We start from the raw sequence: 24200 nt of genomic DNA, 5'->3' as shown, positions 1-24200 counted from the left end.
ATGTTACTTGGCCACTCGCACACTCGAACTTCTGCGACTCGAGGGACCAAATACTTGGGCTTCTTCTCACTCCCATCATCCTTGGGGTCACGGCTTGAAGAGCCTCTTAAGAACATCCTCATCTTTTCCCTTTTCTATCTCTAAATTTTTTTGAAATTTTTAATGATTCTAAGGAAAAGTGAATAAGGCTCAATGAAACTCGTAGCAACTACTCCCACAAGTGCCTAGAGACCAGATTACGCATCAAAACTACTTGGGACCAGCTAAAATTAGCATGCAAAGCTCAAGAACATGGTCACCAAGGCAGCAAAAATACGCGGAGTATAAGGCACTAGAGCAAAAACTAATTGGACCAATGGAGGAGTCACTTACCAAGGAGTAATTTCCCCAAAACAGTTTGGAGAACGGTGATTTGAGCAAAGAGATCGAATATCCCAGCAAGAGGAGCAAGAACACGGGTTTGAGCTGCGAAACGATTTTTTCTAGAGGTAGGAGAATGAGATAAGAGCAAGAATGAGTGGAGGGGTGCGTGTGGGCCACACAAGCCTGGGTGGCGCGGCCAGGGGGTGCCCGCGCCCCAAGGGCTTGTGGCCCACTGGTGTGGCCCCCAGACAAGCTCTTTGTCTCAGTATTTTTCAAAAATTCCAGAAAAAATCATACTTGATTTTCACGGTGTTCGGAGAACTTTTATTTTCGGGGTACTTTTCTACCGGACGCTAAAACAGAAAACAGGGAAAATAATTCTAAACCTATCATTTTTCTTCTAGGAAACCGAAGGTGAAAGCTTGGAACAAAGGTTCGTGACTCCTCGATTCATCCATCTCATGGTCGTCGAAAGAAATCCGTCAGTGAGGTTGATCAAGCCTCTTTGCCAAACTTTTTTGAATCGCAAAAAGAGAACGGAGAATTTTTGAATAGTCACTAGGTCACCTCAATGGGGATATGTATCTCCCCAACAAGCAAATCATACTTCATCTTGACACGAGGAATAGGGCATTCAAAGCTCCCAATAAGAATCGATGAAGTTTTTTCGATAGCATTGATGCAATGTACTCGATATTGTTTCTTCGGCAAGTGCACCGTATGCTCATTACCGTTAACATGGAAAGTGACATTGCCTTTGTTGCAATCTATAACATCCCCTGCAGTGTTTAAAAAGGGTCTTCCGAGGATGACTGCCATGCCATCATCCTCAAGAATATCCAAGATAACAAAGTCTGTTAAGATAGTGACATTAGTAACCACAACAGGCACATCCTCGCAAATGCCGATAGGGAAAGCAGTTGATTTGTCGGTCGTTTGCAGAGTGATTTCAGTGGGTGTCAACTTATCCATTTCAAGTCTACGATAAAGAGAGAGAGGCATAACACTAACACCGGCTCCAAGGTCGCATAAAGCAGTTCTAACGTAGTTACCTTTAATGGAGTAAGGTATAGTGGGCACACCGAGATCACCTAGTTTCTTAGGAGTTCCACCCTTGAAGGTATAATTAGCAATCATGGTAGAAATCTCAACCTCAGGTATCCTCCTCTTATTAGTCACAATATCTTTCATGTACTTAGTATACGGAGACATCTTGAGCATATCCGTCAAAGGCATTTGCAGAAAGACAGGTCTGATTATTTCAACAAATCGCTCAAAATCCTCATCATCCTTTTTCTTGGATGGTTTGGGAGGAAAGGGCATGGGTTTCTGAACCCATGGTTCCCTTTATTTACTGTGCTTCCTAGCAGTGAAGTCATTCTTATCATATCTTCTATTCTTAGGTTGTGGGTTATCAAGATCAACAGGTTCAATCTCCACATCCTTATCATTGCTAGGTTGAGCATCTTCATGAACACCACTATTGATATTATCATTAGGCTCATGTTCATCACCAGATTGTGTTTCAGCATCAGAAACAGAGCCATCATTTGGACTCTCAGGTGTAACAGCAAATGGATTGTTAGCATGCAGGTTCCTATCATCTTTCTTCTTCTTTCTATGATGACTAGGTGCATCAGTGCTAACTCCTTGAGAATCTTGTTCAATTCTCTTCAGATGACCCTCAGGATACAGAGGTTCCTGGGTCATTCTAGCGCCTCTACTAACGACTCTGACGGAATTGTCATTCAACTCGTTGAGCAAGTCATTCTGAGCTTTAAGTACTTGTTCTACTTGAGTGGTAACCATAGAGGCATGTTTACTCAGAAGCTTAAGATCATTGACATTTTTGTCCACACAAGCACTTAAATGACTAAGCATACGAGCATTCTATTCCAATTGTCTGCTAACATAATCATTGAAACTCTGTTGTTTGGCAACAAAGTTATCAAATTCATCCATGCATAAGCTAGCAGGTTTATCAAAAGGAATATCACTCTCATCAAACCTACTCACAGAGTTTACTTCTACTACCCGTATCGGGTTATCGAGACCATGGATCTCTTCGATAGGTGGTAGATTTTTGACATCTTCAGATTTAATGCCTTTCTCTCGCATAGATTTCTTGGCTTCTTGCATATCTTCAAGACTGAGGAATAGAATACCTCTTTTCTTCGGAGTTGGCTAAGGAGGTGGTTCGGGAATAGTCCAAGCATTCTCATTGCACAAGATGTTATTCAGTAGAATCTCAGCTTGTTCTACAGTTAGTTCCCTAAAAACACAATTGGCACAACTATCTAGGTGGTCATTGGAAGCATCGGCAAGTCCATTATAGAAGATATCAAGTATTTCATTCTTCTCAAGAGGGTGATTAGGCAAAGCATTCAGTAGCTGGATGAGCCTCCCCCAAGCTTGTGGGAGACTCTCTTCTCCGGCTTGAGCAAAGTTGTATATTTCCTGCAAGGCAGCTTGCTTCTTATGGGCAAGGAAATATTTTTTAGAGAAGTAGTAGACCATATCCTGGGGGCTACGCACACAACCAGGAGGAAGACAAGTCAACCAAGCCTTAGCATCATCCTTTAGCGAGAAAGGAAACAGCTTGAGCATGTAGTAGTGGCGGATCTTTTCCTCACTAGTGAATAGGGTGACTATATCGTGCATTTTGGTAAGATGGGCTACAACCGTTTTAGACTCATAACCGTGAAAAGGATCAGATTCAACGAGACTCATTAACTCAGGGTCGACAGAGAATTCATAATCCTTATCGGTCACAAAGATAGGCGAAGTTGCAAACTTTGGGTCGTATTTCATCCTAGCGTTCAGAGATTTTTCTTTCCACTTGAGCAGTAGTTTCTCAACATCATAGCTATCCTTACACGCAAGAAATCCCTCAGCTATCTCTCCTTCCATAACATAGCGCTCAGGCATAACAGGCAATTCAGGCATAGTAGCAGGTTCTACATCAATAGTATGAGCATTTTCAGAAGTATCATCACATCTAGCAGCAACTCTAGCAATTTGTGGATCAAGGAATGCATCTAGTGGCAAAGCAGTATCAAGCATAGCATCATCAGGCATAGTATCAAGCATAGCATCATCAGGCATAGTATCAAGCATAGCATCATTAGTCATAGTATCAAGCATAGCATCATGAGCAACAGAAGTGGCATCATCAAGCACACGCGGCATATCAAGATTTCTAGCAGGAGGCGATGTCGCAAACTTACTCAAAACTGAAGGTGAATCAAGTGCAGAGCTAGATGGCAGTTCCTAACCTCTCCTCGTAGTGAAAGGCAAGATTTTAGTTCTTGGATCTTTCGGATTCCTCATAGTGACCAGCAGACGTCAATCCCAAGTGACTCAGAGAATATAGTTGTGCTTCCCCGGCAACGGCACTAGAAAAATGTCTTGATGACCCTCAAGTATAGGGGATCGTAACAGTTTTCGAGGGTAGAGTATTCGACCCAAATTTGTTGATTCGCCAAAGGGGAAGCGAAAGAATATTCTCAAGTATTAGCAGCTGAGTTTGTCTGATTCAACCACACCTGAAAGATTAGTGTCTGCAAGCAAAGTATCAGTAGCAAAGTAGTATGATAGCAACTGTGTGAGAAACAGAACTGTTGACGGTAGACTATTCCTAACTGTTGTATCAATGGCGCCAATGTTGCACGTGGGCGAGGAACAATTCTTCCCTGACAACGGTGTCGGAAAAGATCTTGCAACAAGTAACAACGAAGTAGCAAGTAACATCAGTACTGACAGCAGTAGCAAGTAACAGTAGTAGTGACAGCAGTAGCGGCAAAGTAACGTAGCAAGGACCAGTAGTAAAAGACTCGTAGGCAGTGGATCGGTGATGGATGAGTGTGATGGATGTGATTCATCATGTAACAGCTATAACACGGAGAGATAAGTAACTAGCTGCCGTTCGTCAATCTAATGTAGGCATGTATTTCGTATGTAGTCATACGTGCTTAGGGAAAAGAACTTGCATGACATCTATTGTCCATCCCTCCCGTGGCAGCGGGGTCCTAATGGAAACTACGGGATATTAAGGTTCTCCTTTTAATAAATAACCGGACCAATGCATTAACACGTGGTGAATACATGAACTCCTCATACTATGGTCATCTCCGGGAGTGGTTCCGGCTATTGTCACTCCGGGGTTGCCGGGTCATAACACATAGTAGGTGACTACAACTTGCAAGATATGATTTAAAACACACATATATTGGCGACAATATAATAGGTTCAGATCTGAAATCATGGCAATCGGGCCCTAGTGACAAGCATTAAGCATAGCCAAGTAGTAGCAACATCAATCTAGAACATAGTGGATACTATGGATCAATCCCCGTCAAGAACTAACTCGATTACATGATAGATCTCATCCAACTCATCACCGTCCAGCAAGCCTACGATGAGATTACTCACGAACGGTGAAGAGCATCATGGAATTGTCGATGGAGGAAGGTTGATGATGACGATGGCGATGATTTCCCCTCTCGGAGCCCCGAACGGACTTCAGATCTGCCCTCCAGATGAAGAACATGAGGTGGCGGCGCCTCCGTATCGTAAAACGCGATGAATCCTTCTCTCCGATTTTTTTTCGGGCAAGGCGGAAGATATAGAGCTGAGTTTGGGGGCGGTGGTGCCACGTGGGCCCCACAAGCACTCATGGCGCGGCCTAGGGGGTGGCTGCGTCTTTGGGCTTGTGGCCCACTCGCACGCCCCCTTCGGTGGATCTTTGCGCACGCATTTTTCTTTTATTCTAGAAAAAATCTTCGTAAATTTTCAGGACATTCCGAGAACTTTTATTTCTGCACAAAAACAACACCATGGCAATTCTGCTGAAAACAGCGTCAGTCCGGGTTAGTTCCATTCAAATCATGCAAATTAGAGTCCAAACACAAGGGCGAAAGAGTTCGGAAAAGTAGATACGACGGAGACGTATCAACGACATCCTCCGACGAGGGACCGATCGGATCCGGGGGTTGCACGGTCGGGGCGGTCGGACCCGCCGGGGCTAGACGGCGATGATGGACCAAGGCGGCGATTGAGGGCTGCAACAGGAGCTCGACGGCTATGGGAGGAGCTGCGGCTCGGCAGATTCAGGCGAATGCTAGCGGCTAGGGTGGCGGCTGACCGGGTCGGGGGCAGTTGCTAGACAGTGCTCGGGTGCGAGCCTGGCTCTCGGCTAGTTGTGGCTACGGCTTCACGCGACGCGCGAGCAGGAGGCGGGACACGCAGGAATAAGGAGAGCGGGCGCGGCGCTGGGGCTGCGGCGACATGGCCGAGCAACTTGGCGACGGCGCTGCGCTGCGCGCGAGGCAGAGCATTGCGGGAGGAGGCCATGTCGAGGGAGAGATCGAGAGGAGGGAGACAAAGGTGCAGCACTGGTGGGGAATGATAGGGAGTGACAAGGATTGGGCTCCTCGCACTGAGGTTGCTCAGGGGGGGCTGGGCCTTGGGATGGATATAGAGAAAGAAAAAAATGTCCCATGAATACAATTGGTCTCACCTGATTTAGAGAGAAACATGATTTCCTTTTTTTAGAAAAAAAAGAAAATGTGGAGCGAAAAGATTTATTTGAGGGTCAAATAAATCCAAAGTGAGCTCAAGTTTGACATGTGGCTACTACAAAATAATTCAAGAGCACCACAACTATAAATGGAGAGAAAAGATAAAGATCACAGACTTAGAATATTTGGAATCAAACAAAATTTCAATTGCAAGTGTGTTACTATTGGAATATTTTATAGTAGCTCCCTAAAATATTGGGAGGATATGTTATCAAGAGAGTCACCATGTGAATTCCGTCAATTTAAATAGACCAAAAGATCTATGCAATTTATTTATTTAAGTTGCAAAAGATTAATGACATGATGGCATGATGACATGATGAATGCAACAAACAAATAATTAACATGGCAACAACAGAATAAAAGGGGAATCTTTTAGAGCGTCGGTCTCGGGCTATCACAACTCTCCTACACTAACAAAAGATCTCGCCTCGAGATCTAAGAATGAAGAGGGGAAGAGGAAGAGAAATAGAAAGAGGTAAAACTTAGTCGCTTCTTTGACAAACGAGTGAAACCAATGAATCTTGAAGGTTGCAAAGAGATGCAGAATGATATGATAAACAAGTGAGAATTCAAACAAAATTTTGGCAGTACTTCGGTAGGAAAGAGGGAAATTTTTTGATAAGATGGAAATATATTGACAAGATTCACAACAAACCAACTAAATTGACAAGCAAGAAAAGAACATGATCTTAACAACCCGAGATGATAGGAACTTGAGCATTAGAAAGAAAAGAGTGGAGAATAAAATAAACATTCTACCATAATTGAACGAGAAGAGCACCCTTAGAAATAATAATTGAACAGAGTTGTTGGAAAACCAACAACGAAAAGAACAAGCTTGTTGTGGACTTATGAAAACCATCCCAAGATAATGAGATGACAACCAGCCACTAAAAGAAACAAGGATTGATTGGATGCAACAAGAACGGCAAAACTTCTTACACCAAGAGGATACATAGAGGACTTGAATCAACGATAATCACCATAATAGCAACAATCTTTAGGAAAATCTTTAGGTGAAATCTAATCCAAGATAACTCAATGAAGAAACCATGGTCAAAATATCGCATGATCAAAGGGTTTGGTGGGTTTACATAATTAATTCTTGAAACAACCTCTCTTCGAGACTCCTCCACTAATAAGAACGTATAACACCACCTCAAAGGATAAAGGAAAAGAAAATAAGGAGCAGTTGGGAAAAAATTGATATCATGAGCCACTCTGCAAGAAGAATCGAAATCACTATGGAACAAGAATAGGAATTATGTTATGCTTATCCTTCATCAAGTTAAATTGACGACAAGCAATGGATTTAGCATACCACTTATTCTTCTTGGAAAGATTGAGGAGAGATATGAGCACAAACTTGAAGAAGTCTTGAAGGAGACACCGATAAGAATTGGAATGAATGGGGATAACAAGAATGAATGGAGATACATGAGAACGAAGAGATCATGAGCCACCTAAGAGAAAAACTAGAACAAGGCACCGGAATAATTGATAGACGAACGAAGAGACAACAATTGAGAAGAATTTGAGGATGAAAGCTGAAAGATGAGAACGAAGAAATCTCCTAAAATGATGGCCTTCGAAGGATCGAGAATGAAACAAATCTTAAATGCACCGGATAGCAAGAAAGGGATTACTCATGATTGAAAACAATGAGAGGACACACAAGCTGAGATGAAAATCTTCAAAAGAATGGAGCAAGATTTAAGAGAACCAATTCTTCAATCTTCACAAGCTGAGAACGATGGCAAGAAACACCACCAAGGATAACTAACACACTCGGGAATAAGAATATGAAAGTTGAGCCAATGATGAAAATAAATTTGAAGCGATCTTGGAGAAAAACTATGACCGATGAAAATCATACTTACATCATAACTGAAAACAATTAGAGATCTCCGGGAAAAGATTAGGAGAGCCAGATAAGATCCTGGGAGAAACCTGTGGGTTATGGACCCACTCAAAGAAACCACCGTTGAAACAATTATTTAGGAAGAGAGATATTGCACGAGACAAATGAAAACTTGATGAGGTGAGACCCACGAAATGATTGAAAGAATTGAAAACAAGAAACTTCTGAGATAACTTGAACACTCCGGCTAGAAAGAGATGGATAACTAACCAAGAAAGACTAGAAGAGAATTTCCAAACAAACGAGGAGGATATGATGAACACCGAGATCTTGAATTGAATCCGCCGGAGAAGAAAACAAGAATGATGATTGATGAACTAGCAACTCCTGAGAATCTTCACAATGAATCACCGGGTACCACACAGAAGAGAACATAGCGTAAGCAACAATGGAAAGAAAGGCACTTGGATGATAATTCAAATATTGAAGAAATGGGGTGGGAGGTCGAGAAAAACAAAGACAGCTTGGGAGCGATGAGATGAACTCCGGAAAGAAATGAGAGGTTGATCTAGCAAATCTTGAAAAGGACAGAATTGACTTGAAGAGAAGCACACCGGATGAAAAAGAATTGACATGATGACTCCGGTTGGGAAGAATTGAAAAGACAACTTGATTAAGCAAAAGAATTAGCATTCCCACAAAAATATGAGAACGCCACTTGGAAAAGATATGAAATCACCATTTGACATCGAAGCAACTCGAATTACCATATTCCAACAAAGCAAGGAGCGAGTCTTACAACACAAGCCGGAACAAATTCATGACTGAGATTCCGTCCGATATTCTCATGGATGGGATCACACGGGCTCGATCCTGAAGTAACCATCATGTACAAGGCAGTGCACACGACATACGAAGCGTCCCCGAGTCATGCCAAGCTACAAGGACTCTTTAAGACACAACGAGAACCGTTGTAAAACGACCGTGAACAAACGAATCCACTAGATGTCGAACCCCAACCTCACATCATGCATCTGTTGAAAGATTGTCCTATAAGTAACTACTTGAATTCACACCTAAGAATTCTCAAAATCTTCTGGTCATGCAATCGGGTCCACGGATACAAGGAGAAATTTATCACTCAACTCCTAGCAATAACACTAGACCGTCCAGTGTATCGCATCCGTCAACACATAACCAGAATCTCAGAACCTCATCTATCTCAGACCCTCGTAATCACAATGATACTAGTATGGCGATACATCCGGACCAATCTGCACCAGTACTGGGGAAGCCGGACTCCTCTCGCCACTACTAGTATTGAAGCAATTTCGAACATCCTCCATCCTGAGATGCTAAGAAATCTAAATGATAACGATGTGCTCAAGAATCCCCTGAAGCTCAACTCCCCGGAATAAAATCAAGTCACACAGGAGGCACCAAGACAGAACTCTGTCACATCAACATCATATAGATTCCAAAAATATCCACGTGATCCTAAAAAATTTTGAGTGATAAGAGGAGTAGAATTAAAATTATTACGTCAAGATTCCTCACCAGATCATAGAAGAGGAGAAAAAAGAATCCTAATCTCCGATATATAACTAGACTCAAAGTAGTTTTTCACTAGACTCGACTCGGCCAAGTTCGATCAATCAAGGGGGTTCCTAGGTCGGCACAGCTCTGATACCAACTTGTAATGCCCAAGATGTTGTCCTATCATTATTTTGGCGTGAGGGCCTCGACAGGGATAGAAACGCATCTCGTTGTTTCGCAAGAATGAATATCGTTACAAGTACATGTACTGAAAAGATGAGTATAAGGAGTTGGCTTAGACTCGCCACAAGCTACATCCAAGTCACATCAGTACAATACATACAATCATCATGAAGAAGAGCAAGGTCCGTCTACGGGCGAAAATAAACGATAAAAGAACGACGTCCATCCTTGCTATCCCAGGCTACCGGCATGGAACCCATCCTAGATCGATGAAGAGGAAGAAGAAGAAACTCCAAATAGCACAATCAGCGCGCTCACGTCAAAGTAACTCTTTACCTATACCTGCAACTGGTGTTGTAGTAATCTGTGAGCCATATGGAGTCCGCAATCTCATTTCCTAAGTTATCAAGACTAGCACATCTTAATGGGTGAGGTATGGTTAAGTGGCAAGGCTGCAGCAAGCGACTAAGCATTTATTTGAGGTGGCTATCTTACGAGTACAAGAATAAGAGGGGGATGATCTACGCATAACGGACGTGAACTACTGATGATCAAATGGATGATCGTGAACACCTTTTACCAAGTATATAGGTGCATTAAATTAATTAGCAATTTATGGTGATATAACAAGGAACCCATCTTTGCACATGGAAGCAACTCACCTGCAACTAGCAACGCTATCCAATGGTTAAGCAAGCGGTAACATAGCCAATCAGTGGTTTGCTAGGTTGTAGACACGTTGAAGGTTTTCATGGCAACGTTGGGAGGCTGATATTTAACACGTACTAGGAAGCAAGACATAACGATCAAAACGATACATCTAGCATGGCAATGATAGAATGGTATCTAGGAAAATGATCATCTTGACTGAGATCGTGCTTGGAAGAAGAATGACTCCGTGAAGTAGACGAACCGATGTAGTCGAATGAATCCTCACATTCCGAAGCGGTTCAGAACTGTAACGAGAAGAATAAAACCGGAAGCAAGAATCAACACACAATATTCACCACGACACATGCACGATATGATGCACAACCTAATATGATGCATGTCCGTTCACACAGTCAAACACTACACATTATGTGAAGCTCAATATGCAACGAGTTGCATATTGATGGAAATCCACATTTAAATATTTAGTTCACTCCCTATTAAGTACACGACAATACTAAATGTTGTTTAAACATGGCAAGAGGTGAAGCATGTGATTCTACACGTCATACTAGCCGGTTCACACAAAAGAACATTGAACGGAGCTACAGTTAAGAGATACATGCAACACAGGATATTATGCCATGAATGCAACATGCATGCAATGTTTAAGAAAACATGGCAAGAGGATATGAAGCATGTGTCACTATGGCGAACGAAAGGGAACCATGGCGACCAAAATGAAAACGATGCCACGACAATGTTTCGATCCTAATAACTTGAGGAGATACCGGTGCCCACGAATAGGGAGCGCGAGCGTGTCATGCCAAGAATGATGGGGTGAACCTGGTTACCGGGTTCCCTTGCGTCAGGGTCACGTCAAAAGAGGGACAACGTGCAACTATCATGGCATCTACAAAACGGACAACATCGACTCCCATACAACAATGCATTCACCACGGGTATCGTCTTGGTGGTTATACCTTTGAAGCGTGCGTTTCGGAGCGGATCAAGTCGTTGCGGTGTAGATGTACATGATCGTCATGGATGTAGTGGAAGTAGTCGTTCCCGCGACGGTAGTTGACGTACTGGTACCCGGGTCTTCGGCGACGTAGTCGTACACGGATGGTGACAAGCTTGATGAATCCACGTCTTTAGAAGTCGGTGGTAGTGGTCCTTGGCGCATCATCAGGTCGTCGAGTACTTGCCGGTCTCAAACTTGATAGAGATGAAGCAGGACGACATCGGTCATGGGTAGAGAGGCCCCGGGACTTGCGAGACTTGGCATGAACAAAATGAAGCAGCGCATGGCGTCGGTTCGATGGTGCAGGTGCTCATGGAAACGGCCAAGGGGCACAGGAGCATGCAACAGAGTCCCTGGGTGCAACAACTAATGGCAGCCAAAAAAATGCATGGCCATGAGAGGCCCTTGGAGGTCCTGGAGGACACAGGAGACGGTCGGACGCGCAACCACGGCAACAGGAGCGAGCAGCAGAACACAACAGGCAACATGTAGCGGCGGGTCGGATGCAGGGCACTGGAGGTCGGGGGACGGGGTGAGCATGGCGGGATCCGGTGCCTCTAGGCGTGGAACAACATCCTCCGGCGACGTACCCGTCGGATCCGAGGGTTGCGCGGTCGGGGCGGCCCGACCCGCCAGGGTTGGACGGTGGCGATGGACCAAGGCGGCGACGATGCGCTGCAACAGGAGCTCGGCGGCTATGGGAGGAGCTGCAGCTCGGCGGCTTCGGGCGGATGCTGGCAGTGAGGGCGGAGGGTGGCCGGGTCGGGGGCAGTTGCCAGAGAGCACTCGGGTGCGAGCCTGGCTCTCGGCTAGCTGCGGCTATGGCTTCGCGCGACGCGCGAGTAGGAGGCGGGGCGCGCGGGAAGAAGGAGAGGGGGCACGGCGCTGGGGCTGCGGCAACAGGGTCGGGCAACGTGGCGGCGGCGCTGCGCTACGCGTGAGGCAGAGCATGGTGGGAGGAGGCCAGGTCGAGGGAGAGATCGAGAGGAGGGAGACGAAGGTGCGACGTAGGTGGGGAACGAGACGGAGTGACGGGGATCGGCCTCCTGGCGCTAGGGTTGCTGAGGGGGGCTAGGCCTTGGGCCGGCTATGGAGAAAGAAAGAAAATGTCCCATGAATACATTTGGTGTGACATGATTTAGAGACAAAGGGGATTTCCTTTTTTAGAAAGAGAAAAGGAAATGCGAAGCGAAAAGATTTATTTGAGGGTCAGATAAATCCAAAGTGAGCTGAAGTTTGACATGCGGCTACTACAAAAATAATTCAAGAGCACCACAACTATAAATGGAGAGACAAGAGAAAGAGCACAAACTTAGAATATTTGGAATCAAACGTAATTTCAATTGCAAGTGTGTTACTATTGGAATATTTTATAGTAGCTCCCTAAAATATTGGGAGGATATGTTATCAAGAGAGTCACCATGTGAATTCCCTCAATTTAAATAGACCAACAGATCTATGCAATTTATTTATTTAAGTTGCAAAAGATTAATGACATGATGGCATGATGACATGATGAATGCAACAAACAAATAATTAACACGGCGACAATGGAATAAAAGGGAAATCTTATGGAGCGTCGGTCTGGGGCTATCACAAGGAGGGAAGTTTCCCCAACAGAATAGCTCCGCCGGAGCTCTAGATTGGTTATGCCAAAGTTCTCCCTCGAGACTGCGGCGCTTTGTCCCGAAATTCTGATATGATTTTTTTTCCAAGTCAAAACCCTTCATATAGCAGAAGATGGGCACTGAAGGCCTGCTAGGGGGCACACAAGCCTGCAGGGCGCGCCCAGGGGGGTTGGCCGCGCCCCTTGCTTGTGGCCACCTGGTGGGTCCCTCGGTGTATTTCTTTCGTCCAATATTTTTTATATATTCCAAAATAATTCTCCATAAGTTTTCAAAACTTTTGGAGTTGTGCATAATAGGTCTGTCAGATTTGCTCATTTTCCAGTCCAGAATTTCAGTTGTCGGCATTCTCCTTCTTCATGTAAACCTTGTAAACTAAGAGAGAAAAGGCATAAGTATTGTACCATAATGTGTATTAACAGCACATAATGCAATAAATATCGATATAAAAGCATGATAAAAAATGGATGTACCAGTGTCGCTTGGGAGCCTCCAAATCGTGTGGAGTTGAACCAGGAAATTTGTAAGGGCAAGGAAATATCCAACTTCGTGAAGATCTACCCCGAGTGAGGCTAGTCCTTCGTGGACATAAGCCATGGTGGAATAGACAGTGTTGCTTCTTCTTGGACCCCTTGTGGGTGAAGCCTTCCATGGACTCGCGCAGTCGTTACTCTCCGTGGGTTGAAGTCTCCATCAATGTGGACGTACGATAGCACCACCTATTGGAACCATGCAAAAAATCTTCGTGTCTTCATTGTGTTTGATCTTCCTATCTCTTGCATGTCTTTACTTTCCGCTACTACACTCGTAGACTTTCATGTGTAGGTTGTGCTAGACTTGATAAAATTGCTAAAACTTGCCGATCGATAAACTTGGGAAAAGGTGAAGTTTTTTTATTTGGTCAAGTAGTCTATTCACCCACCTTGTAGACGCCTCTTCTCGATACCACAAGTTGAGACCCCTTTATAAGGGTTTTACTTTCACATCCTATTGGAGCTTGAGAAGAGGAGTGGTTCTCGTGCACTCCTCCGTCGCACGCCTTGGCACCCCGCACCTCGCCTCGGCTCGCCTCGCTCATCTGTGCATCTTGTTTCGTGTTCGAGTCTAGCTCAGACCTATGTCATGCATGCACTTTATATTTTTTCCATCAAGAACAGATAATTAATTTGTAATTAATTACGAGCCATTAGCGGACGTACCAAAATCTAAGACGTCATAATGTGGTCTATTCTCAACTCGGACACGGGTCCAACCCACGTCTCCATACCACGACCGACTATATAGTGGTGGTGTCGATAACCGAGCCATCCTAGACCAGATCGCATCTGTTCTACCTCCTTACATGATGCCCATCGTCGTTTCGGTTACTGCTACTACTTTTGGGAATGCCATTCTATCCACCGCGTGCACAGCTGTATGGGAGAGCAGGCCTGTTGAACCCCATCATTTGCGATCCAACGTCGGGAGAAGAATAATTAGTTTTTGGGAAGCATCTCATACGCAATTGTTCGCCGCTGCTCGTCTTCGTCCACTACTTCGTGTATATCCTTGTCACCTTCGACACCTCCATGTTCACTGAAGCCGAGAAGACCACTACCGAGAAAAACCCTGCTGCCACTGCCGCGACTATGACTTGACTGATTGGAGGGTATAATTTTTTTAGCCCTCTCCTGCTTATTTCTTTTGAAATGCGGTCCCTTAGGGCCTGATTCATTAAAAAAGGTCGAAGAGAGTTGCCCGGTTAATAAACAAAAAACCGGGCTAAAACCATCACAATACGCCCGCCAAAACAAGGCACACAGGGCGACCTCGGAACCTACACAAGAACGCGCACACACCGCCAAGGAGAAGAGCGTCATCGAGGTTGCAATCCGGCATCATCATCATCACACCTCCGCGAGGGCGACTCCGATTTTCACCATCGACGACCAGCATGTAGCTTGCACCGTAGATGAGCACAGATGCCTGCATCGATCAACGCCAAACAGTCCACCACACGCGCGAGCGACCAGGCAGCTTTGACTATGTCGACGAGCATTGTAGGATAAATAGCGTTGGACCTGCGCCGAGCCAGCGCCAGAACCGACCACCCATCTCACGTCATCATCACCGCAAGGCTCCTCTTCAAACACCTCCGACTTCAGAAGACAAGAGAGGCACGACGATCCCTCGAACACGCCGGATGAGACCGACTACCAGGACACAACATCAAATCCTACTCCGCTTGAAGCGGCCATTGTTGCCACACAAGAAGCCGCACAGAGCATCCACATTGCCGGACGGGCCCCGGTCGATCGCAATGTCGCGAGCGTCTAGCCCATGGAGCGTGCAAACGAGATTCAAAGCTCTTCAAGACAACGCCCCCAAGAAGGAAGCGACGATGCCGACGCCGTCGTCCGACCCAACCAGACCTAAGGTTTTCACCCGAAGAACTGGATCCAAGCGTGTGATGGGAGAGAACACCTCGACTGTGCCTCCAAGGAGGTGAGACAACATCCACACACGCCGACGTCGTCGGCCGACAAGCTTTTGCCCGACAAGCTTTCTCCCGGAGCACCTCCCAACACCACAACCCCACGCTCAGCACCTTCGCTAGCCTGCACGCCTCCCACGAAGCCATCACGCCATGACCATGCAGAAGCCACCACAAACATCCAAAAGTCCTCACAGCCGGAAACTTAGTCATGGAGACAAGTTGCAGCGACGATGCCCTCAAAATGGTAACGACGCCCGTAGACGCCGCCGACATCATCGCCCCGACCGCAGCCAGACATGGTTTTCTCTCGCAGCTGCACCACACGACCGAAGACCGGCTGGTCCAACCGGCATAGCACGGGCACCCCTTCGCTCACACGAACACTACAGCCGTTGCCACCCACCACCATCCCGGGGCCGCCACCCCGAGATCCATCCTCCACCGCAAACAACTACTTAGCCAAGGAAGGACGACCAGGCCCGTCGGCATAGGGCCCGCCTCACCGAATGTGAAGGCACAGGAGGGGCCTGACCAGATCGACGACCGGCCCGAGCCTCACTGCAAGAGGCCAGCCAACAGCCAAAGCTGCCGCTTGGGAGCCCGAAGGTTCACCGCAGATCGCAAATCCACGGTCGCCGTGAAGCCGAAGCCGCACTGGAGCAGGAAGGGCGCCACAGTCGTCGGGCCCTGTCCAGCTAGCAAGACGCCGGCATGCTGCCGCCGAAACAGGAGCAGCACACCGTGCCGCGGGAAGCCACACCCAAAGAAAAGACGGCGTCACGAGAGAGGGCCTGAATCAGAGGGGAAAAGAAGCCGTCGCGGGATGCCCCGCCGCCACCGTCCGCCGCCCGGGCTTAGCCCGACAGCATCCTTTGACGACAGTGAGGAAGGGGAGCGGGCAGGTGGGTGGCGGCGACAGCGGGAAGGGTTTCCGCGCGAGCCGCCCATGAAGATGACACCCTTGTGCGTTTTTTGCTCCGAGAACAATGAGTACAATCTCTCGTGCTTATTTTCATGTTGGACCTATTAGCTATCTATGCTTACATGATAAAGTATCACTATAAACTTTAATACTGCCAATGCCATGATTATGATTTATTTTTGAACCAGATTAATCACAAATTTGCTAAGTACTCAAAAGTTGTAGCATACGATGGCAAAAGGGGATTCAGCCGTTCAGGGGTTAAAGATGACGTCCGACGAAAAGGATGAGCAAGCTGCCAACATTCCTAGCCTAACAAAAATGCTGCCAGCATTCCTTAGTTTATCGTGTTAATCCACGCGCTTTAGCTTTGAGAGCTAAACTGCAACCGTCGGCGGCACCAAACGGCGATGCGAATTAGTTTGGAGGAAAGCAATGCACAACATCGCATTGCTAGCTGGACGTGACTCGACATGGTTTCGCCACAAAAGCGGACGCGGTCGTGTAGCCCACCGGCGCGCACGAACACCGCCGGCCGCATCATTCTCTGGCGCTGCTAAGCTGCATCATCACCCCCGCATACACGCAAAACGGAATATAGAAAAAAGCTCAGTTCCTTCTTGTCATCTGCGATCTCATAAAATTCTTGCACGGATCCATCGCCCCTGGTCTATTAGGCAACTTCAAGGCATTATTCCAAAACGTCCGTCCGCATTCGTTGTAGAATAAACGAACCCAAATCGCGATCCAACGCATGAGAGCAAATAGATAAATGTCCATTTTTAATTGTTTCTTAATTCATTTTCTATTTAATTTTGATTATTTTTACGGTTAAACAGACACGTTCGGACGAACGTGTCATGTGCTCCTCTGTTGACCCGTCCGTCAGAGACACAACCCTTTTTTTCCTCCTCTGTCCTTGCTCCGTCCTTCGCCCCTCACCATCACTAACGTCATCCACGTCGTCCACCTTGCTTTGTCCGTCGGTGGCACAACTCATTTTCTTCCGCTGCCTGTCCTCGCTCCGCCCTTCGTCCGCTGTCGTCCACCTTGCTTTGTTGCGTACAAAGGGGCTCGACGTGCCCTTTCCGGCCGCATCTCCACCACGTCTGTAAGGTGTTTGACGCTTTACTCGCAAGGTGCCATCGATGATAATTTCTTTCACAACTTCAGTTGTTCATCGGATGATTCATCCTTGGATGATGAGGACATAATGGTGATCAACACACTCATATGCAACTGCAAGATGATTTGATGGACCATACATGAGATCACATTGGTAATCAATAGATCCATCGGTTTAATCTCTTTTCGCGCGCACAAACTTTCTTTAGGTTTGTAAGGCTATTTTTTGATTTAAACTATTTTTTCTATGTTTGATTTCATTGCACTTGGCTTCCGGCGGATGAGACGGACGAAAGATGCGGACACGCATTGAACGTCCGACCGATGCAAGCACATATCTAGAGGGATATGATTATTTTCATAGAAACGAACAAAATTCAAATAAAACGAACGTGTGTTTGATTGTATGTTGGAGTTGCCCTTACTTTTTTGAAACGATTGATAATAGGGGGCGGTGCCATTGCGCGGGCTGAATCTCACTTGTGCAGCCGGACACTGTGATCGGATGGTTGGCCTCTTTCTGATGTACTGTAGCGCATGTGGGTGATGGACCGCTTGGGCGGCGGGGTCTGTACTCTGTAGCGATCAAATCTGAGACGCAAGGCAAGATCGGACGGGCTGGATGACGTAGCACTCACGCATGAACCACGCTGCCCTGCTAGGGATTTTTTCACGATTTTGATCCATGGGATGAAAGTATTGCACGGAATAAACTCTGATTGAAACCATTTCACGATCTAACTTTTTTGAAACGCCAGAGCCCGTAGCGTTGCAGACGCACATAGAAACGCCAGTCTAATGTGGCGTTGCAGACCCACTCAAACGCCAGTCTAATGTGACGTTGCAGACCCACTCAAACGCCAGTCTAACGTGGCGTTGCACGCAACGCGTGAAACGCCATGGTCCATGACGTTTCAGCAGTACACATGTTGCTGGCAGCATGCCGTGGGCTGGCTGGATGTCGTCGCTACGTTCCATAGTGGGTCTGCAACGCCAGCACTGTTGACGTTTCACAATGGGCCTGCAACGCCACATTAGACTGACGTTGCAAGAAAAAAAACGCACGATAGACAGGTGTGTCACTGTTGGGCAGCAACGTCAGCACTGTTGGCGTTTCACAGTGGGTCTGCAACGCCACTTTAGACTGGCGTTGAAAAGAAAAACGCCATGCTAGACAGGCGTGTCACTGTAGGGCAGCAACGCCACGATAGACAAGCGTTGCATAGTGAAAAAATCGCCGTGCTGGGGCACCTACAGCTTCGCACAGGGTAACAGTACCGCACCGAAAGAATCCATATGTTGGAGCATGTACAGTAGTCTGAACAACATTTGTCTGTAGTGCTCTGCCATACAGGGCTAAGAGCATCCCAAACCGTCCTATATTTGTAAAATAATCGTTGGTTACGGAAAGTTGAGCAAACATGCCCTTAACAGTTTTGGTGAACCCTTGAATTCTCTATGGGACATTGAAATTTTCAAAACTTTTAATCCATCTATGAAAAGATGGGCCTTCCCTAAAATTGGATCATATCGCTCCTCGGTAGTATAGCAAAAGGGTCCGTGTGTTGCAACGGAAAAAAAAATACCACACGCTTTTAATCATTTTATAATCATTTTGATTTATTAAAATAATAAGCTAACTAACTAATGTAGTCAATCCTATTCTATTTTATTGAGAAATCAACCCGTCCATTGTTAATTCCACCATGATGAGAAATTGAGCGGGACAAGCAAAGCAAAACAAAGAGGCTACGTGAATTGATCAATGGACTGTTATCTTATTTCACTCATGAGTAGATAACGTAGGATCAGATGAGAAACTGAAGGTAGTGTTTCATTCTCTCTTTCTACAACAATGCAATCTTACATTCAATACATTTATTCATCAGCAAACAAATTCCCACAAAACAAAATTTTTTGCCGGTGCTTGGCACACGGTTGGAGGCATGGGGAGGGGATCTCACCAGATGATGAGTTCCTGCCGGAGGAGGGGATACGATGAGGGGAGCAAGGGTTAGGCGCCTCTATCTGGCCATAAGGAGTCGCCGTTGCAGCGCCATAACTTCGTAGTTTCCCGTGTGAGCCATGGAGGTCCGCCTCCACCTGCAAGTACTTCACTCCGCCGCGCCTTATCCGCGTGCCGCCGCCGTTCTGCATCAAGCAGACGCATCATTCCAAGTCGCTGTAGCTGTCGCGTTGATTTGATCCAGAAGTTGTGCTCGAGCGCAGAAACAGGGGCAGCAAGCGGGCAGAGGTACAACCGCGGAGGCGGGTGGGTTGAGATCGACAACAGTGGTGGTTGAGGTCGGTCGCGGCGGCGAGTGGTGTGGCAGCGGCCTGGGCACAGGCCAGGATGGACCAGGGTCGACGCGATGCGCTCGAGCGCCGCAACGGGGGCACTGAGCGGGAAGAGGTACAACCGCGGAGGCGGGTGGGTTGAGATCGGCAGCGGTGGCGGTTGAGGTTGGCCGCGGCGGCGAGTGGTGTGGCAGCGGCCTGGGCACAGGCCAGGGTGGCCCAAGATCAACGGGAGGAGGCGATGCGTACACGTATAATTTTTGCAGCGAATCGTTTTTTTATTTTGCGTTGCAGATAAATGATGAAACGCGGGTTGAATAACAAAAATTACAGGGGCTTTTTTTATAAAATATTATGATGGATTTTTCGACGGAAGCAATAGTCATTTATTATTAGGTATGTAGATTGGAAGTGGAATATTGGGTCGTCCGTAAAGGGAAAAATATGACGGTGCAGACAACCTTGATATACAATGGGAAAAGGTCGTCGATAGCGGGTTGGGCTATCGTCCATCTATAATTCTTGAGATGGACTAATCATCTCTTTTTGTTTTGTCAAAATAATTTATCTCTCCTTCACCTAAAAAATTATATATCCAAGTTGTCACTTCTTATAGACTTCTTAAAGACGGCTGACTCTAGAACAATTTTAGCGTTTTGACCATTTTATGAAAGTTGATCTAGATCTGACCCTCATTTGAAACTTTATCATGATTTGACCCTTTTCCATGATTGGAGTCGATGATGGTGGGGTATAGCAGCCTACCACTAACGTTAGGGATGCACGTCATATCATAAAAAAAACAAGTATCAAACACAGTGCTTGTAAACACCTGCCTCGAACACCTTAACGATAGGGTTCGACAAACTATTGCGAGTCTGTTTGACGCACCAATAGGCGAAGGAAGAGGGTGGCCAGGGTGGGCCAGGGTCCATCCTGAGATTTAAAAATTGCTTTTATACTATATAAAAGAAAGGCTAGAAAAATAAAATATAAAATAAATGCATATGTACAATAGCACTGCTGACCCATCCTGATCAAGTGGGCTAAGTCCACCATGGCTCCACTAACATGAATAAGTTGAGTACCGCCAAAAGGCTCGATGTTAGGCTTGTATACCATACCGCCATCGTCTGAAAAGAGTTAGATCTCGAATTTTTTATAAACCAGAGTGAAATCCGTCTCAACTTTCTTAAAAGAGTCAAAACATCGAAATTAGTTGTACACCATTGTAGATTGTACTACATGCCATTATACGGAATGCATATTTGTCTGTCCATGTTTTACTTGAGGATGAGGCATGATTATTGTGTGTCATTTCTTTGTGTGATTTTTTTATGTCATGATGAATTTGATTGAATGATTTTGCATTTGGTTGGATGATGTGGCATGATGTTGATGTGTCGTGGAATTAGACTATGCTATATCTTTTTATTTATGTTTAAAATATCCATATTTATCTTCATGAAAATGAACAAAGTGTAAGCCCCGGCTGCTCGCGTGCATTGAGTTTTAGCGCGTTAGCTGGAGCGGCTCGCGCGTGATGCGGCCATTCAAGCCGGCGCACTCCGACGCGTTATTTTTTCATTTCAACGCTGTATAATATTTTTAACGCGTGTGATGGTTGGGTGCGCGTTCGAGATGCTCTAATTCAAAGTGAAATCTGGCTCAACTTTTTTAAAGGAGTCAAAACACCGAAATTAGCTGTACACCATTGTAGATTGTACTACATGCCATTATACGGAAGGCACATTTGTCTGCCCACGCTTTACTTGAGATCCAGTCTGCCTGCCTATATGGGGGTCATGTGCGGGCTCCCTCCCGTTCCATCTCTCTCTGTGCCCCCTGTACACATACATCTTTTGCCAATCTCTTTTCTGGCATTGCGACAAAGATCAAGTGGAATGTGCACATTTGTGATCTAGATCAGCCCGCTCTCAACGTGCCAGAAAGTTGGCGGATTCTATTTCAATTGGACCATGCTGCACAGCGGGAACACCAAAGTACATTGCATCGTGAACCAAAATGCGATTTGTATTATGCTCATATTGCGACATCTCAGTACCTCGATAGCCTGGGAGTGGTAGGTAAATACATAGATACATTATGCATACGTAACTACTAGTAACATACCTGTCTCAAAAATAAAACTAATAACATAGCCACATAAATTCCTGCCGCCCTTAACCCCGGGTCCAACCAGCTGCCGGCCGGGTGGTCGGCACCATGCCGCCTCCTGGAATGTCTGCCATGGCCTAGGAAAGCAACGCGGTGTCTCCATCGTCACGTATGTCGCCCGGGGCGCGAGAGGTATACTCGGGATTGCAGCACTGACCGGCCGACTACGAACCCCGGCACAACGGTGAACCCGACGACGCGGTTCTCGGCCAGAGCCAGTGCCATGCCGGCACCGTCTTCGCCGTCCATGTCGCTTATGCTCTCCATATAGACCTCCGAGAACCGGTCACCTGCCCGTGCCTGGAAGATGGACGCGCCGTCGTCGCCGCCATCGAACGCGAAGAATAGGCAATGCAGCAGCCAGACGCGGCGCGCCATCTCGGCGAACTCGGCAAACCACGCCGTTTCCGGGAATGCCACCCCGGCGCTCACCAGGGCGCGCTGCACTGGCCTTCCGAAGAACGCCGCTTCCATCCGCTCGTGAACCAGAGACAAGTACCTGTCCCGCAAGAACTTGCCGAGCGCGCTCCACCGTGAGCTCCCCGCTTCAAGGAGCGTGGAAGCCGGCACTGTCTTGAGCTCCGCGAACTCTTCGAAGAAGCGGCGCCGGTCGAAGGAGCCCCGTTCCTGCAAATGATTCAGGCCGAAGTCTCTCCGGTGGAAGTTTGTGAACATCTTCAGCGTGATGTAGGACTCGATCGCGAACTTGGCGTCGCCGGCGTGGCGCAACGGGACGCTCGGGTGCACCGCACCAGCGGCCGCGGCGGGATCCCAGCCGGCTAGCCGCATTTCGTCGAGCATTGACCTGGCAAAGGAGCGGATGGACTTGACGGCGACGCGCAACGCGGTGAGGAAGTGAGTAGCCTTGAAGCCGGAGAGGTGGAGGTCGTCGAGCGCGGCGAGCGTTCCACCGGGGTGGACGCGCTCCTCCAGTGCGCGCACGGCGCGGAGCTCGTCGGCGAGCTCGCCCCTGACGCGCAGCGCTTCGGTGTCCCCCGCGCACAGCTCCGTCTCCAGCTTGCGCGCCGTGATTTCATAGGTCCGAATGAGGTGGCGCTGCTCGTTGGCGATTGCGGCGGGGCCCGCCTCCGCGTTCTTGACGGCGCCGACCGGGTCCCTGAGGTACTGCCTCCTGTGGTCCAAGAGCTTGCCGAGCTCCACGACCAACGCGGCGTCCGCGGACTGTATCGCATCAGCGTCGTAGGGGTGCTGGGCGAGCTGCAGCCGAGCGTACGACGCCTTCACAGCGGAAACCCCGGCAAAAAGGCTCGCGACAAACGCATGCGCGTCCGCCGCCGGCACCGGAGACTGGCGCGGCGCGCCCTTCTTGGCTGCAGTCTTGAAGAAGGCGTCGAGGGAGTAGGCCGCATCCATGTTCCCAGAGAGCTTGAGCTTGCTGAGCGAGTTGATGGAGCTATCCAGGGACTCGTCGTACACATCGCTGGCCACAGAGTATGCCACGCCCGACCCCGCCGGCGAGCGCTTGCGGCGGAGGAGCCTCGCAAGCCTCCGCGCGAGCCCCCCCGCCTTCTGCTGCGGCAGCTCGGCCGCCATTAGCGTCTCCATTGCCGCTGCTCGTACTGCCTTGCTCTCACACTCTCACGCGCCTCACTAGCTAGCTTCCTCCCGTCTCGTCTTGTGGCGACTGGAGAGAAGAGAAGAGAACAGAGGAACATGAAAATGAATGGGATTAGTTAGTACTCCTACTCGTACTAGAATAATAAAATGGGGAGTAGTATGCTCTATTCAGGCATGGTACGGAATACTTAACTGTTTTAGTTTTGTACTATTTTAATATAATATTATATATTTTTGTAAAAAATATAAAATATTAAGATTAAAAGTGATCTAAACGTTCTAATATTTATTTACGGAAGGAGTCCCAAACTTAAAACATTTAATTTTGAAATGAAGGAAGTAATTCATACAGAAATCAGGGATTCTGTCCTGCACCGTGTCCTCATTATTTAACTGGTCTGTCGACTAGTGTACAAATGGGACGTGTTTTTGATGCACACTGGTATGATTATTTTCTTCTACTCACTGCGTTCCTAAATATACTACTCTCTCCCTTTTGTAATATAATAAAAGTGTTTTTGACACTAGTATAATATTAAAAAAATATATTATAAAACAGAAGAAATACATATAAATAAATTGTATGAATCTACGCGTTAAAATAAGTCTATATACATTCACATATAATTTATAATGATTTTTTTGGAAAACATATATTTGAGACGAAGGAAAAAAAATTGGGTGATGACGGATCATAGTTTATTTTAACACGGTAAGATCGAACTTGTTCACATATAAACATACATTGGCCATTACTAATTCAGGCATCCATGTTTATCTCCGTGAGCACTTTCTATC

The 24200-nt window shown here is 46.8% G+C and overlaps 1 protein-coding gene across 1 annotated transcript; it reads right to left on the bottom strand.

Moving 5' to 3' along the window:
• Window positions 1–21662: 21662 nt before the first annotated feature.
• Window positions 21663–23559, bottom strand: LOC123408231 (protein GRAVITROPIC IN THE LIGHT 1-like). Its single transcript, XM_045101389.1, has one exon. The coding sequence runs from the start codon at window positions 23388–23390 to the stop codon at window positions 21930–21932; it is 1461 nt and encodes a 486-aa protein (XP_044957324.1). The 5' UTR covers window positions 23391–23559; the 3' UTR covers window positions 21663–21929.
• Between the last annotated feature and the right edge of the window lie 641 nt (window positions 23560–24200).

The sequence above is a fragment of the Hordeum vulgare genome, chromosome 1H (genome assembly GCF_904849725.1).
Source record: "Hordeum vulgare subsp. vulgare chromosome 1H, MorexV3_pseudomolecules_assembly, whole genome shotgun sequence".
Lineage (NCBI taxonomy): Eukaryota > Viridiplantae > Streptophyta > Magnoliopsida > Poales > Poaceae > Hordeum > Hordeum vulgare.
The sequence above is the reverse complement of the archived record's forward strand: the minus strand, read 5'-3'. Positions and strand labels throughout refer to the sequence as shown.